General features: G+C 37.8%; 2 protein-coding genes across 4 annotated transcripts; one reads left to right on the top strand and one right to left on the bottom strand.

The window, feature by feature from the left end:
• Nucleotides 1-534: 534 nt before the first annotated feature.
• cunh6orf89 (chromosome unknown C6orf89 homolog) lies at nucleotides 535-8,269 on the bottom strand. 3 transcript variants are annotated; one of them, XM_016668955.1, is made up of 8 exons: nucleotides 8,172-8,269; nucleotides 3,995-4,258; nucleotides 3,733-3,898; nucleotides 3,327-3,475; nucleotides 2,753-2,904; nucleotides 1,772-1,907; nucleotides 1,314-1,437; nucleotides 535-1,132 (listed from the first exon to the last, which is right to left on the bottom strand). In XM_016668955.1, exons 2-8 carry the CDS (start codon nucleotides 4,181-4,183, stop codon nucleotides 1,050-1,052), a joined length of 999 nt encoding a protein of 332 aa, XP_016524441.1. In that variant the 5' UTR covers nucleotides 4,184-4,258; nucleotides 8,172-8,269; the 3' UTR covers nucleotides 535-1,049. The 3 variants fall into 3 exon arrangements, with proteins under 3 accessions (XP_016524441.1, XP_007547132.1, XP_016524442.1); XM_007547070.2 differs by lacking the exon at nucleotides 8,172-8,269 and adding an exon at nucleotides 6,099-6,264; XM_016668956.1 differs by lacking the exon at nucleotides 8,172-8,269 and adding an exon at nucleotides 5,899-5,923.
• Nucleotides 8,270-8,623: 354 nt separating this feature from the next.
• nfs1 (NFS1 cysteine desulfurase) lies at nucleotides 8,624-15,836 on the top strand. The gene is made up of 13 exons (XM_007547069.2): nucleotides 8,624-8,968; nucleotides 9,774-9,850; nucleotides 10,312-10,428; nucleotides 11,069-11,152; nucleotides 11,465-11,617; nucleotides 12,454-12,547; nucleotides 12,662-12,796; nucleotides 12,983-13,140; nucleotides 13,213-13,318; nucleotides 13,528-13,609; nucleotides 13,699-13,782; nucleotides 14,153-14,242; nucleotides 14,348-15,836. Exons 1-13 carry the CDS (start codon nucleotides 8,863-8,865, stop codon nucleotides 14,409-14,411), a joined length of 1,350 nt encoding a protein of 449 aa, XP_007547131.1. The 5' UTR covers nucleotides 8,624-8,862; the 3' UTR covers nucleotides 14,412-15,836.
• The last annotated feature ends 277 nt before the right edge of the window (nucleotides 15,837-16,113 follow it).

The following is a 16,113-nucleotide window of genomic DNA, read 5'->3' as shown; positions in this document are numbered from 1 at the left end:
TATAAGTTCCTTTTTATTTGTGATTAAACAGCACATTACTTTTCTTGCCTCCTTGTTTAGTGTTTTGTTCTAAATTTACACAATGTAATGCAGAAAACTATTTCACATTCTAAAATGCAACAACAGCATTGTACTTATTTGCATGTAACCTGCAAGCAAGGACTGCAAGAAAGAAAAAAAAAATAAAATAACTTGGGACATGTATTTTGTGAGCGGGTTATGCTCATGGAGGGTTGTATCTGTAGAATAGTATGGAAAAGAAAGATGATTACTTTTTTATTCAGGCAAAAACATTGCATCACAATTAGGAAAATAGATTGTTGGAGCTTGATTGGCAGGACTGTTTAAAGCTAACTTTTTTTATATAATATTGCAAATGATTAGGACCAAATTAATCACCTAAATAAATTCTAGATGTAATTATCACAAGATAGGCTTGTGTGATTTTAGTCTCCTCATAATAATGGTCAGTCTACACGTTAAAAAACATTTCCCAGTGGTGGCACATAAAAAAACCCCCTCATGCACTCACTCTTAATTTCACTTAATTTTATTCTTCCACTGATGTGGATCTGAATGCAACAAAAATAGTTTCAAGTCACTGAACAGGATGCAGATGGTGGCAGTGATTCCCGGGTCTGGGACCAGTGTTATTACCTTTTTAATCAGTGACACATCCATTAATTTCAGAGATTTTTTTTTTCTTAACTGCTAGAAATTAACTGCTAGAAATCAACTAGAAGCTGTGGCACAAGCACAGATGAATTTTCAACAGTTCAGCTAAAGAATAAGTCTCTTTATTCCTCTGACCTTCACTCTTAAGAAAATCTTGCAGGGGCTTTTTTTTTCTCCCCCACCTGATCTCCTTGTGTGCAGTTGGTTTCAGTTCTCAGAGGCATATCAGACCAAAAAGGTGCGATAAACAAAATATTGTGGGTGTTATAAGGCAACAATGGGCAGAGGATGGGCACACAGAGGCCAACAAGCTCCAAACATTCAAAGGTGCTTTATGTGTCACATCCAAGTCCTGAACTCTGCCCATCTGAAGGCTAAAAGGTCGTGCCGTCACAAATGATGTTCTGGTCACGTCCGGGGAACAGCTCCATCTGCCAGTACCGGGGGTCCGCATAGACTGCAGAAGAAGAAGAAGACAACAATCAAGACGGCGATTGGGTCAGAATAAGAAGAAATCTATAGCGAATAAAAAGGGGCTGATCCAATAAAAAGCTTTCAAATCTAATTTAATCTTTTAACACAAAACATTTTTATTGTTGGCTAAAGGAGTTTAAATGTGTGTCTGCTGCAGGAGTTACCCATGTCTCCAGGTGACAGCCAAAGGTTGAAGGAGCTGCAGTGTTTCTGGCATCGCTGAACAGGCACAACTCGCACTGTTGGCAGCCCCTCGCCCACCACCAGCCAACCCAGCACCCTGACACCCTGAAACATCAGCAGCAGATAACAATGACGTCTCCGGGAGAGAGTCCAAGGCCTGCATCATTTCTGCATCTGTAACCATTTCGTTGATGCGCTTAGTAGTTTATGTGAACAATGCATTTTATTCTGAAAAGTTAAAATTGTGGAAAAGTTAAAAATAAATTCTAAAAATTTTAAAGAAATGTTTTCATAAGTTTTAAAAAATATATAAATCTTTACTTCTTAGATCAAAATATCAGATATTTTGTGTGGTATTTTTTTACCGTAAAATTTTCCCTTCAGTATCTGTAACTCTTGTTTAGTACTTCACTCAGATTCTGGGCCAAGCCTCACTTGCCTTGCTTTGAGAGTTTGTGCTGTGGATGACCAGGCATCGCTGGAGGATGGTCCCAGCGCTGTCCAGCAGGGGGCAGAGCTCAGCCTTTGGGAAGAGCCATCTCAGCACTTTTTCCCTGGTTCCAGAACTGAACCTCCTGTAAGTACAAAGACATTCAATTTGATTAAAAATGGCGTATCGATGCATATTTTTCCAATATTCTTTAGAATATGTCCTGGCAGTCAGGACAGATTCCTGACAATCATGAATTAATTATATCTAGTTTTTAAAATTAAATCATACATAAATAAATTCCATATTTACTAGTGATATATTTATACTTTATAAAGTTAAATAAAGTAACGTCAAATTTAAAACTATTAGCAACATCTCAAGCTTTCAACTTTAAGAAAAGGCATGACACATCTGCAAACGTACAAACGCATAGCTGTTCACACAGACTGACAAACCTAGCGAGGAAAATGCTAATCAGAGATGCAGCCGAGATCCTGACGGTAACTATGGAGGAGCTGCATAGATCTATAGCTGAGGTGGGAAATCTGTCGATATGAAAACTGTTAGCTGCCTAGTTCATAAATCAGGCATTTATGGAGGGAAAGCAAGAAGAAAAGCATTTTTGAAACAAGTGAACTCTCAATTACCATTTGGAAGAAGGTGCTCTGGTCAGATGAGACCAAAATAAGACCTTCTGACTAACATGCAACATGCAATATCTGGTAGAAAGCTAAAATTGCACATAACACTGATCACACTATTCCAGTTTTGTACATGATGGGGGCAGAGTCATGCTTTAGGAGAGGCCTTTCATCAGCAGGAACAAGAAAACTCTTTAGAGTTAATGGGAAGATGGATGGAGTCAAACAATTCATGAACCCATTAGAGGTTCAATCATCAGACTGGTACTGAGCTTCACCTTTCAGCAAGACAAGGAAACAGTTTAATCACAGCATATCCATGTGCTAAAATGGCACAGATTCACACCAGAGCAGGGTGAAGTTGGCAGGTCCCTGAGGGAGGCCGAGGTTGTCGCTATGGAGACCACTGTCCTCCTCCAGCAGAATTGACATGGAGCCTGAATGGGCTAAGTAGAGCGCCTCCAGCTGCTGCCGCTGGATGCTGAGAGACTCCCCGCCCTGCAGACGACAGTGTTGGTGAATAAAATAAAAAACTATGAATTTACAAAAAAAAAAAAAGTCTAATGAGAATGTGTATTATTGCTGCAGTTTTTATTTATTTTATATGTGATCAATGTGCATTTTTGAAAATGAGTAAAAAAAAATCTGATCCTTTTCACTCTTGAAAACACAATTCAAATGTCAGTTTGTGTCAAACTGTAATCACCACAGGTTGTGAGCACATCATACCAGTGTTGTGTTTATATTAAATTCAGCAGACCCTTATTTATCCTTTTTATCAGGAAAAAAAAATCTAAAGATTATTCAGAAAACTGGGAAAAAATACTTCCAAACAAATTTAAAGTAGGCTCTAATAGCACCAAATATCCAAAAGCAACAATGGGCAACTCATCAGATAGCTACTCAAATGGAGCTCTGACCTTCAGCAGAACCAGCTGAGGTCCCCGTCGCAGAGTCACAGTTCCCCTGAGGCTTTCTGGGACTTCCAGTACTGAGGAGATTTCTGCGCATCCCGAACAGTTAACTAGACTCTGCCGGAGAGAACCAGCACTCCACCACTCATGAAAACCTGCCACACACACAAACACAAGGTGAAAATCAGAGTTTGTGATGTTAAAAACCTTCCGAACCTCTAAGTCACTTTAGGAATGAATATTTACAGCTCCAGTTGATCCCTTAAACTGGATTACACACGATCTAACAGAAAGCCTCCTAAATGTATAAAATTGTGCACCAAGATACAGAAGCTATTTGTCCCAAATTAAGATCAGATTGTTACAAGCCTTCTGGAAGTTTGCATTTTGTAAGAGCTACAAAGTTTCCCACCTTGCAGGTTGTACTTCTTGGCAATGGGAAGGGAGAGCAGCCGGATATGGCTGAGGGGGGACGACCGGTTGCAACAGCCCAGATTTACCAGTCCCAACTGGGGGGAGCTCTGTGGGTAGGTGAAGGCCAGCACCACCACCAGCAGGAAGCCCACAGCCACCAGAAACTGCACAAAAACAAAAGACGTTAAAACATTGAGAAAACATTCATTCTACTGTACAGTTAGACATTACAAGAATGCTGTTATCCACAGGTTTCTCACCTTAATGGTGGCTCTTAGAATGGGGAATTGTGGCGGCTCTCTTCTTGGCTCGTTGGTCTCCAGGACCTGCTTGATGAATCTCTCAATTTCTCTCTCTGACATGCCATAGCGGTAACCCGACTGGCGGAGGATGTCGATGCTCTCAGACAGTTTGTCGTAGATACATGGCTCGCTTGTTGTTGTCCCCATAGTGACAGCAGTTTTGTTGTCAAACACGTCAGTCTTCAGCTGGTGCAGAGAACCAGGATCATGGCGTCACCTCACCTGTTAAGAAACTAAAAGTTGTGACCGCCATCTCTAAACTATACATTATAGTTGGTCTCTATTGGCTTGTAATCCCCCTAAGTCAGTCGTTATTATTATTATTTTGTATTATCAATACTAATTTCTGTTTTGTTTTTTTTCAAACTAACATTTCAGACAATGAATCAAACACATTTTAACATCAGACAGAGGAAACCTTCTAACCTGTCTGATTCTTTGCAGGTCTGCTGATGTTAAAAGGTCAGGCAAATTGAAGTCAGGACTTTGACTAAGGGTTAAGGTTAGTCAACCTTTAGACCCTACTTTAGACCATCTCCCCATACAACTAGTGTCTTGGTTTTTTTTTTTCTTTCTTTCTGAAATGCTGTATTAATTAGATATAATGGGACTTCAAATATTTCCACTTCTGCCAGGACACAGAAAACTTTCCCAAAAGTCTTGGGGATCATTAAGATGTTTGGAACTATTCTATTCATTAATTCTCAGCTTCACCAACATAAGTTAGACTTACAGCATTTTTATTTAACCACACTTGAGGGTTTTCAAGCATGAATGCCATGTTAAAGGTAATGTCACGAGATATAAATCAGACTTAAGTTTAGCAATGACCATGTCCCTCTAAAATGTTTTTGCAAGTCATTCAGGGGTGGCCTTGACTGACAGACACTCAGACTTCAATTCAGGTACTGAATAAGCAAAGAAGGCCCACATCACCACACTGCCACCACCACGGTTGACTGTGAGAATTTTTTTTTCTCAAATACTGTGTAAAAACTCAAATACAAAATCAGAGTTACAAACAATAAAAATCCAAAGTTAAATTATTAAAACCACACAAGTGTACAAAATGCTATAAATTTATGACAGAGGTAAAGGAAAGAAAATGTAAATCAGATACAGAAAACAAAAGCTTGGCTCTGAACTTTTGACTTACAAACCTGAGCTGATCATGCTTACCTAATACTGTTTCTATCTGGACATTGCCTGGTCCATAATGTTGGCACACATAATGAAAACACTCAGACTGTTGTTTTGCACACGTTACGGACTTTCAACATCTACCTGTACCCCATCTGCTTGTTCTCCTCATTCACAAACAAGTTTTATCTCTTGAGTTTCCAATGCTTTGTTAAAAGCAGGTTATTTGGTAGGGTAGTTGAATGAAAAGCTGACAAGCTGACAAAAAAAATAGCTGCATGTGAAGCAACCAGCATGCATCAAACTGTACACAACAAAGCATTGTAAAAGTATTTTTACGAGGGGACTTGATTAAGATGTTATGTTGTCCGCTTAATCGCTTAAGAATGGTTAAATTCGTGTGTTTATTTTTTCAGCAGAGATTTTAGACCTCTAAGAATTAGAAGCATGACCAGCACACTCTCACACGAGAATATCCTCCCCACCTTATGTCGACGTGTTATTGTAAATAAAACATGCAAAACCCACAGAGAAAACAAAATGACTCAGGGGGCTGTTTAAAACCAGTGACACTTTGCGCCATATTCCCATTGTGGCGCAAGAAAGCGTAAACAGTCTGAAGAGATGTCAAGATAAGCAGCATTTCAGAGCAGAACAGCTTTATCTTCTCATTTAGTAAAACAGGAACCTGTCAACAATAATTATATAACAAATATACAAACCGGTACAAACACGATGGCACAGTGCTCACCAACGCAGTTAATGACAGATAATATTTAAAAAGGGCTTGTTGTGTGATTAAATAATTCAAAACCATAGAAACAGAAATCTGCAGCCGAAATAATCTGACAGGTTAGCTTCTGTGATAGCAACATCAGATTCTCACTTAACAGACACAATTTCCCGAAAATAAAAACCTCACCTTAAGGTGAAATCCACCGTCGTAGTAAAAACATTCCCATTTCTTACACCGTTGCCATGAATATTTATATTTTTAAGTAAAATAAACTACAGGTCGTCAGTTAGACCTTTAGACATGGCTGCATTCTGCATGACAGTGAAGTTCGCTTCCGATTTGTAACTTCCGGCACAGCAGTTCAGTAAGGAGTATATTTTGCATTGAATACGGATAGCTTAATACACAATTCGTGTTTTATAGATCTGTGTTGATGAAGTAAAAATTACAAATAAATAGGTGAGTTTTGGTACTTTAAACCAGTTATCGAAGCAAAGGTCAGTACCAACGTGAGGACTTGATGTTCTGTTAAAACTCCAAAGAATCCTCCAAAGGAAATAACTCACATAGCAATGGTACATCTTTGGCGTGCTAAAAATCTTAGACGAGATAAAAAGCAGCACATACAAAACTGATAAAATCTTCACTTGGTAATAATGTGTAATTAAATATTATTTCCATTGTTGCAAAATCTGCTGCTCTACATAATCTACATTTCACAGTTATGCAACATAATATTTTGAAAGAATTTCTTAATATGGAGTTTGTGTTCTGTGTAATTCTTGTTCGCCGCCAATAATCTGTTTGGGATTCAAGAAGCCCTTTTCTGGTGTTTGGCAGCATGACGGGCATCCTGACAGATAAGAACCACAGAAAGTTTTTCTTCAAAGTCTAACATAAATATTTCATGAACGTCATTCGTTAGAGGAAACGTTTAAAACAAAAAAGATCATTACAACAATTTAAATCTCATTCGAAATTGGATGGAGTAAAATGTTATGTTGTGTGATTGATGGTGTTGAAAATTATACAAAAAAATGCATTTGTATTTGCTTTCAAATACAAATGCATTTATTCAAGAAAATATATACATAAAAATATATGGGGCAATACTGTCATTTGAAGAATAAAAAAATCACTAAAAGAAAAGGCCTTATGTAAAGAAACTAAATTCTATTTTTAATTGAAACCCCACTTCAAAAATAAAAAAGTCATAATAATCCAATATGTATTAAAATAAAGCTTCTATGTAGTTTTGATAAAGTTTCATAAACATTTCCTTTTAGCCAATCTAGCAAAATATACAAATCCTTAATCCCGCCCTACACGGAACCAAAACAATTCCCTTCAGCCAATAAGAGCATGGACAGGCCGTAGGAAGTCCCAACTCCTCCTTCCGTTTATTTTGCAACCATTTTTACAGTAAAGTCAAGCTGCAAACAATTACGACGCAGTTGAAAGGCAGCGATGCGGAAGCAGAAAATTTAAACGATAGTTACCTTTCTTCACAAAATGAAGTGAAAAGAAATGTTAGTACATATAAATTCTAACGACCATCATTAAATAATGATATTTTATATGTTTTCCAAAGTAAACTTATAATGAATGATCAAGATTTATTGGAGACTGTATTTCCTGAGGGAACTCAAGAAGTACAACCTACCACAGGACTGGCTGGTCATACATTATTAAGTCCTGTGTGCATCCATCACATAGTGATGTGTGCATCCATCACTGTGTGGTTGATCAGGTCTGTAGAGAGGATAATCATGGTTGGCTTTCCCTTCACCCAGGGTCAGGAAGGAGGCAGCTAAAACCCCTGCAGACCCCACCCATCCTGGACACAAACTAGATTGTTCTTCCCTGATTATAAAAAAGTTAAATTTTTTGTTACATAACACCCAGCACAGTGCTTCTCCACATATCGGTCAGCTGTCTGGCTTAGAAACATTCATTTCAAGTTTGTGAAAAACATGGAGAGTCACCACAAAAATCAAAGGAACCCTGCAACATATCTTACTATAAAATTATAAGAACTATAGTAAGCAAGCATGTACAGTAATTGTTAGTTGATTGTTATGTGTAGCATTCCATTCCGAACAAAGACGAAGCTTTACTGATGGTTTTTATGAGATTTAATTCCTTTAGTGTTGTAATCAACATATCACCACCGTTTTCATCCATATATTACTTTAAGTCTGTGCTAAATAAACATATTAACAAACAATATTAAAGGAAATACTTTAACAATCAACACACCTTTTGACTCTTTGGAGGAGCTGCCAGTTTGAAACAATGTTTCTTGTTGCTCTGAAAACAAACTGCTGTACTAACTGCTGTACTAACTGCTGTACTAACTGTTGTAACAACTGCTCTAACTGCTGTAAATCACTGACTTCTTTCTGTGTCTGAGGGAAAAACAAACTAACAGTTATACAGCACTAGGCAGAAAATGAAAAATGAAAAATTTAAAGCATACAGTTCTAATCAGAATTCAAAATTACTGACAAAATAAAACACATTCAAACACTTATGGTTATTTATAGTTAGCCTTAGCAAGTGTTTATTTTATTTTATTCTATTAACTTTAAATGTAATTGGAATAAAATTTCCTTTGTGTATTAATTGTATTATATATTGTATTATATGTATAGTTGTTTTGTCACGTCTTTTGTTTTGAAAGTCCTCTCCGGAAGCTAATGTTGATGTGTTATTTTGACGTTGACCCATTCTACTGGAACCTGCGCGTAAGACAGTGACAGGCGGACAAAAACAGAACTTTACTCGTGTTCAACATTTTTTAAAGACTTTTCTCTTTAGCTTTCTCTCACAGGAACATTGCTTTCTGATCAAGCTCACATCATTATATTTTCGGTGTTCAATCTGTTGTCAGCGTGTTGGTTTGGACGGAGGTCGACGGAGCTTTAGCTAAAATCAGTCTACCGACCCGATGCTTTCCCCGGGCAGGACCATCTCCTCCCGGCTGCTGAGGCCGGCCTCGTGGCTTCCTTTTCGTCTGTGTCCTGAGCGGACAGCCGTTAACTCCATGCAAAAAGGTAACAACAACCTGGACCAAACTAACCTACTTATTTAAATTAAAGCAGCTAGCATTAAGCTAATCCCAAAGTGACGCAGTTTATTAGGGGGTACAGGAAACTTTATAATGCCTTTGATCTAATTAAATATCATTGTACTGGGTCAGAAAAATTACATCGCTATTCGACTTCATTACTGTATATAAATGAGTCTGAAAGGCCAACTTATAAAAAGAATTGTGTTTATGGGCGTTAGTGTTCACAACACTAATGCTTTTAAATAGTTATATTAAGTATTTTATATTGTACTTCCACACATGATTGGTTTAACAACCAGAGTATATTTTATACTGTACATATTGACGAAGTCAATCTAATAATAATTATTATTATCTTTTGTATAAAACGCAATTAGAGCATTAGTTGGTTTGGTGACTCAAAATTTTCCCAATTGAAAGAAATGTATGTTAACTTTTATACTGCTAACTTGTAGTTTTTATGTGTTCTCTGATTTTATAAATATAGTTGATGAATAAATCAATGACATAGGATCCCAGGCTAAGCACTCCAGCTGATTCTTCCTTCAGCCAAACTACCATTGTTGTTTTTAGAGTAGCTTTATACTTTGAAATATCTGACAATTACCTGATTTTGGGTCAATCATTTAATCAGCTTGGATAAATGAGAAAATATGACAAATAGCTATACTGCATTCAGTAAGAACCTTTTGTGCTTAAATGATCTTGAACTTGTATAATGTCCTGATTGTTTTGGACATTTTTGTAGTGAGTTTAAAATGTTGTGTGAATTGTGTTTTTCACTGTAGAGCTGATCAAGAAACATGAACTGGAGAAAGATGAGCTGCGGCCCCTCTACATGGACTTCCAGGCTACTACTCCTATGGTAACTGTTTCCTGTCAATTATTCAACAAGTCGTGATTAATTGTTTTGTCTTGTATTTGTATTTATAATTTAGTTCTGTATTTTGAAGTTCAATAGTCATGACTTCTGTCCATGTGGCAACACCTTCAAAGTGCTAATGAGCAAAGAAGCTCTTTAAAAAAAAAAAAAAAAAAACAACCTCCCCAACCAAAAAAATCTAATGGAAGGTGGGGAAAGGTTTCTTTGTGTGACCGTAACGTCCTCAGCTTCTTCTTTGTAGTTGATTTATCTGTTCATGTGGAAATCCTGTGCATCTTTACTAGCAACAAATTCACTGTTTTATCATTTGAAAGAGATTTATGCTTCTATTTAAACCTTTGATTAAGATAATTTTTGAAGCAGGCTCAGCACACCATGCAGCTTCCTAAACTAATGGATTATGTGTGTGTTTAACAAGTTATTTGTCTTTTTGGTATATTTAGGATCCTCGAGTGCTGGATGCCATGTTGCCATACCAGGTGAATTACTATGGAAACCCTCACTCCAGGACTCATGCCTATGGTTGGGAGAGCGAGACTGCCATGGAGACTGCCAGGAAGGTATAAAGACTCTCACTCAGGACAGGGGGAAAGTAGGAAACAACTTTTAGTATGCAAATACTTCAATAAGAGCTCCCCTACCTTAGTTTAGTGGTGATCAGGTGTACTCAGTGGTGGGATCTTTAATGAATTGCATCCTGGAAAAAACTTTCCTTTTGCCTTCCCAGTTCTGCCCCACATATAGTCACACATCCTGCTAAAGCTGTTCTGCAAAGAACTACATTGTAATTATGCAACCAATCAAAAACAATTAAGAAGGAAGTAAAAAATACATATATGTATATATCTCTTCAAAATTGGGTAAAAATTTCTAAATCAAATACTAACTTCTGCAACAGAAAATTCATTTGGGGTACAACTTTGTACTTTTCTGACTATTCTTGTGGCCCTCTCAAAATCTGCCACTGGATGGGCTGCAGGTCTGCTTGACATCTCTAATTGGTTTACTTTTAGCAAACCCTTTCTGCTAAATGCAGATTTTAACTCTGTTGCTTTAGTATTATGTTATCATATGAATAAATTAGAATACATCTATGCAATCACTGGGAAAGCTGAGGAAACTCAGGACCAATGTTGTGGAAAGTGGCACATAATTGTTGAAAATAGCTGCTGACTTTGTGTTTTTTTTTTCCATGAGCAGCAGGTGGCCGATCTTATTGGAGCCGATCCCAGAGAAATCATCTTCACCAGTGGAGCCACAGAGTCCAACAACATGGCTATCAAGGTCCCGTCTTTTTACTTTATTATATTTACACACATAGACAACCTGAACCCACTTCTGACATCTAGTTTTGTTTTAAAGTAAGAAAAAATTTGATAATAAAAATAATTGCTGCACATTATATTAGTATGTACTCTATCGGTTTCTCCTATGGCTGCAAAATGCTTGAATAGTGAGGAAATAATTGATTAATAAGTCAAACTTAAACATGATGAGATAAAATTAAAGCACACCAAAACAAAGGAAAAAAAAAAATCATAAAAATGTAGACATGGAACCTCACTGGGTGTTGATCTTTTGTATTCCTCCCTGCAGGGCGTGGCCAGGTTCTACCAGGCCAAGAAACGGCATGTGATCACAACACAGACTGAACATAAATGTGTTCTGGACTCGTGTCGGATCCTGGAGGCCGAAGGATTTGAGGTCACCTATCTGCCCGTCCAGACTAACGGACTTCTGGACCTGCAGGTACACTACAACAGTGTTCACACTGACAATGTCTGCAGTGGCTCTCAAATGTGCATACCCATGTTAAATGTCAGGGTTTAGTGTTGGTAAAATATGAGTCTTTGAGAAGACTGTTTAAAATTTTTTGACATATTCTATGAAATATATCCTGTGCAATTGAACTGAAAGGAAAACATAGTCCAAAATAGATAAAAGGAAAAGACTAAAACTTCCAAGGTTTACTCTGAAGAAGAGTTAGCCACTAGGAATTTCCAACTGGTTTTCTACAAATGACAACACATACAAGTGACAATACATACTCAGGGCAGGGAGAAAGTAGGAAACAACTTTGTGTTTGAAGTTATCCAGACTAAGCCTGTGTGTTTTGCTTTTCTTACATGCTAGCCAGTTTTGGTCAAATAAAAATAATGACATCTCGAGAGAGAAAAATGAGCAAAACTTTAGAACTAAATCTGATCATTTTCCTCAAAAGCTGAAGACAGTAAATGTTCTCAGACTTTGATAGATCTGGAGAATCTTTAGAAGTCAAGAGGTAAGACGCTGTCAGACTTCTCCAATAAAGACTGAGCACTAAAAATCAATCAGAAGCAATTTCAAAGGTGTACAAACTTATACAACTGGGTAAATTCACCTTTTTTTAGTTTTCTAACAGATCTGTTTGTTTTAGTTGACTTTTATATCAAATTCATGTCACAGTATAAGTGGAAAAAGTGTTTAAATTATTTCTCATAGTGTGATGTTTTTGCATCAGGAGAATTTCCCTTCGTAACAGGGCTTTCGTGGAATTTTGATAGTGGTTGTAGATCCAACGATAAAACCTGTGTGTGTGATTGCAGTTACTGGAGTCCTCCATCCGTCCGGAAACCTCACTGGTGTCCGTGATGACCGTCAACAATGAAATTGGAGTCAAGCAGCCCATCGAGGAAATTGGTAGATGTGGCAGCATATAATAAGCGCTTGTTACCACAAAGTAAATCAGCCAACTGTCGTTGCTTGGCTAATGTTATTGGTCTGATCAAGGTTTACTCTTCATCCTGTTTTCAGGTCAGATTTGCCGATCCAAGGGAGTCTTCTTGCACACTGATGCTGCTCAGGCTGTTGGAAAGATTCCTATCAGCGTCTCTGACTGGAAGGTCGATCTGATGTCCATTAGCGGTCACAAGATCTACGGACCCAAAGGTTAGTATAATTAGCGATAGTTGGTTAAGATAATAATGTAAACAGCCTACTTCCATTTCATACCTGTAACAAACCCATTTGTACCCATATATTTAAATCACTGCATATCTGCTTGCTTCTCTTGTTCATTATGGGTTTTGAGGAATTATGAGAGAATAAATTGGTGACGTGTGCGTTTGTTTGCAGGCGTGGGCGCTTTGTATGTGCGACGCCGACCTCGAGTTCGTTTGGAGCCGCTGCAGAGTGGGGGCGGCCAGGAGAGAGGTCTTCGCTCTGGGACGGTACCCACTCCGCTGGCCGTCGGGCTGGGAGCCGCCTGCAGCATATCTCAGAAGGAGATGGAGGTAAAATCAGGAGAAAAAAAAGTGACCAGTGACCAGACCTGATGATTACCTAATATTTGTTTTTGCGTTTAGTATGATCATCAAAGAGTGTCCATGCTGGCTAACCGTCTGGTCCAGAAGATCATGTCTGAGATTCCTGACGTTGTCATGAACGGAGACCCAGAACAGCGCTACCCTGGTCATTTTTTTTGCTATCCTCGCTCTTCCCTTCTTTCATTCTTGTTATCTAGTTAGTCTTTTTTTTTCTAAACTTAAAACCAACTTTAACGTTTTGCTCTTACATTCAAACCTAAAAGCCTCCGTTCAGTAAGTTTGAAGGAGGAGCATAAAAGACAGTTTTGAACTTAGAGCTTGTTCACTAAAAAACCTGAATGTGTGTGTTTACAGGATGCATTAATCTTTCATTTGCCTATGTGGAAGGAGAAAGTCTGTTGATGGCGCTGAAGGATGTTGCTTTGTCATCTGGAAGGTCAGACTGTCACCTTTAACAAATATGAGTTTAAAACTGTATCATGTTGTTACTTTTTTTTAAAGAGAAGAGTGTTTGTGTGATTGCAGTGCATGTACATCAGCTTCTCTGGAGCCGTCGTACGTTCTCAGAGCCATTGGAGCAGATGAAGACCTGGCTCACTCTTCCATCAGGTACAAATACTAGACAAAGGAGACCTCTGTTTTTTTGGTTATGGGACCTCTATATTTTAATTTCATTTGGGTTATTTATCCTGTGTCAAATCACAGGATAATTGTGATTATCCTGTGATCAGGACTCTGATAAAACTCTGGTTTTATCAGAGTCCTGATAAAACCAGTCCCGTTCAGATCCTGGTGTATAGAATCAATTAGTATAGTCCAGTAATATAAACAGACCCAGACTTAGATGCCGATATGATAAGATCGGATTGGAATGAATTAGTTCTGTATATTTAGAGATAAATTGCACTGGTTAATCTTGTGAGAAGCGTTGAAATGAAACTGTATGTGCATAAGATCAAAGAGAATCCCTTTGCTGCAGGTTTGGTATTGGCAGGTTCACCACAGAACAAGAAGTCGATTACACAGCAGAGAAATGCATCCAGCACGTCCGCAGACTCAGAGAGATGAGGTGACCAACTCTTACTTTTCATCTGATCAAGTCTTATTGTTGACTATAACATATTTTTAAATAATTCTGCCTTCCTTAACCTTCCTCCGTCTCCTCTCTTTTCAGTCCTCTCTGGGAGATGGTTCAGGAAGGCATTGACCTGAAGAGCATCAAGTGGACGCAGCACTAGACCCCACCAACTGCTTGCCGATAACGATTACGGTTCCTAAGAAATTCTTGGGATGGTCCAGCTATTTTTTTCCTCTGAGCAAACACGCACAAACTTCCTGTCCGACTTGAAGTCTGTTTGTAACTGTAGCTCTTCGTTTTTGTACAAGTTCCTCAAGTTGGTCTCTTAGGAGAGATGAAGCAACAACACTGCTGTCTCTGATAGTTGTATTCTACAAGGAGGCGTCCACAAAATCTGCAACTTCATATGATCTGAGATGCAGCTTGACAGCTGAGTCAGCTGAATCCTGCGAATCATGACAAGGGATAGAACAATAGAGTACAATGGACAGAATAGGTAGTTTGTGCCATTTTTTGTGTAAGATGCAAGGAGAGGAAACATCTATTACATCATTTAAAATAAATAGAAGCAAAAGGAAAAACTGGCGCGTTATGCCAGCTGTTCTTATTTATATTAATGTACTACAGTGAACATGCATCTACTACCGTTTTATATGCAATATATAGATGCAGTCATGCTGCTTCAGTTTGTATCACTTTGAATTACATGGATTCACGATCGTCCTGATGTCAAAGCCTGGTTAAAAGCTTTTTAGGGTAAAACTCAGCTTACAAATCCAACTTTGGTCTTGTTAAAATGTGAAATGTTATAAAAAAGGAATAGTGTTGATGTAATATTAAAAAACAAAACAAAAAAACATCTGCCTTCAACTATGAGCAGTTTCACTGACCCTGTGGATGAAACACGTGCCCACCGCATGACGCTGCCTCCTGTCGAGGTGATGCGTTAACAAGGCTGCCCTTGATCAAATCGAAAAGTGATGATATTTCGGATGATGAAAAGAAATGGATTTTTGTAAATGTTGATTTTAATTTGTTACATCTGAAAGCAGGTATTTGTATGGGAGTGTTTGCATTCTTTAACTGTTTTTTTTTTGTTTTTGATAAAGTAAGTGTTACATGAAAATGGCATATGGATAGGAAACAGTCCACTCCCTGGACAAAAAACATACAGCGTGAATCTAAACACAAGTGTCAGTTTGTCTCATCTCTTTTTTTATGATCCATCTGAAGGATTATTCAGTTTTCCCATCAAATAAACAGGTTCAACCTTCATCATTGGTTGTCGTTTAAATTATCCACTTCAGTAGTTAGTGTGGAACATTCTTAAGACTAATTCTTAATAAATCAACAATTGTGATGAAATAACTTCCAAACAGAAATTTGATAAACATCCATATGAGATGATTAAAGAAATCCAGAAAATTGTTTTCCAAATCCACACTAGGAAAGCAAATGTAAACGTCTCTTTAAGAGATGTATTTTATTCCTAGGCTCCTCCAGCTGTTGTATTTCATTACGCCACAGTTTCTGCTGTTACACAGTGCTCATTAGTACCCAATAAAATCACTGCTTTATGCAATCACGACTTTCACCAATTTGTGTTTTCTTTTATTTACACAGGAGGTCGTGTCACTCTCGTATTTAACTCTGTTAAGGAGTTAAATATGAGGGATCATGCAGTTTATGGTTAAAAGATTCAAAAGAAAAATAATTTCAGCTTGCAAAGAAGATGAAAAAAAGATTTTTTTCTCACCATTGAAAACAAACTTAAAAGGAAAAGCATCCATTGTCTGTATTCACACTCTCCTATCTTTACTGATTTTCTTTATCTGAAATAATTTAGTATTTCACTTTCTAAC

This window comes from Poecilia formosa, unplaced genomic scaffold, assembly GCF_000485575.1.
Source record: "Poecilia formosa unplaced genomic scaffold, Poecilia_formosa-5.1.2 Scaffold18, whole genome shotgun sequence".
In the NCBI taxonomy this organism is placed as follows: Eukaryota; Metazoa; Chordata; class Actinopteri; order Cyprinodontiformes; family Poeciliidae; genus Poecilia; species Poecilia formosa.
This window is presented reverse-complemented; position numbering and strand designations above follow the sequence as displayed.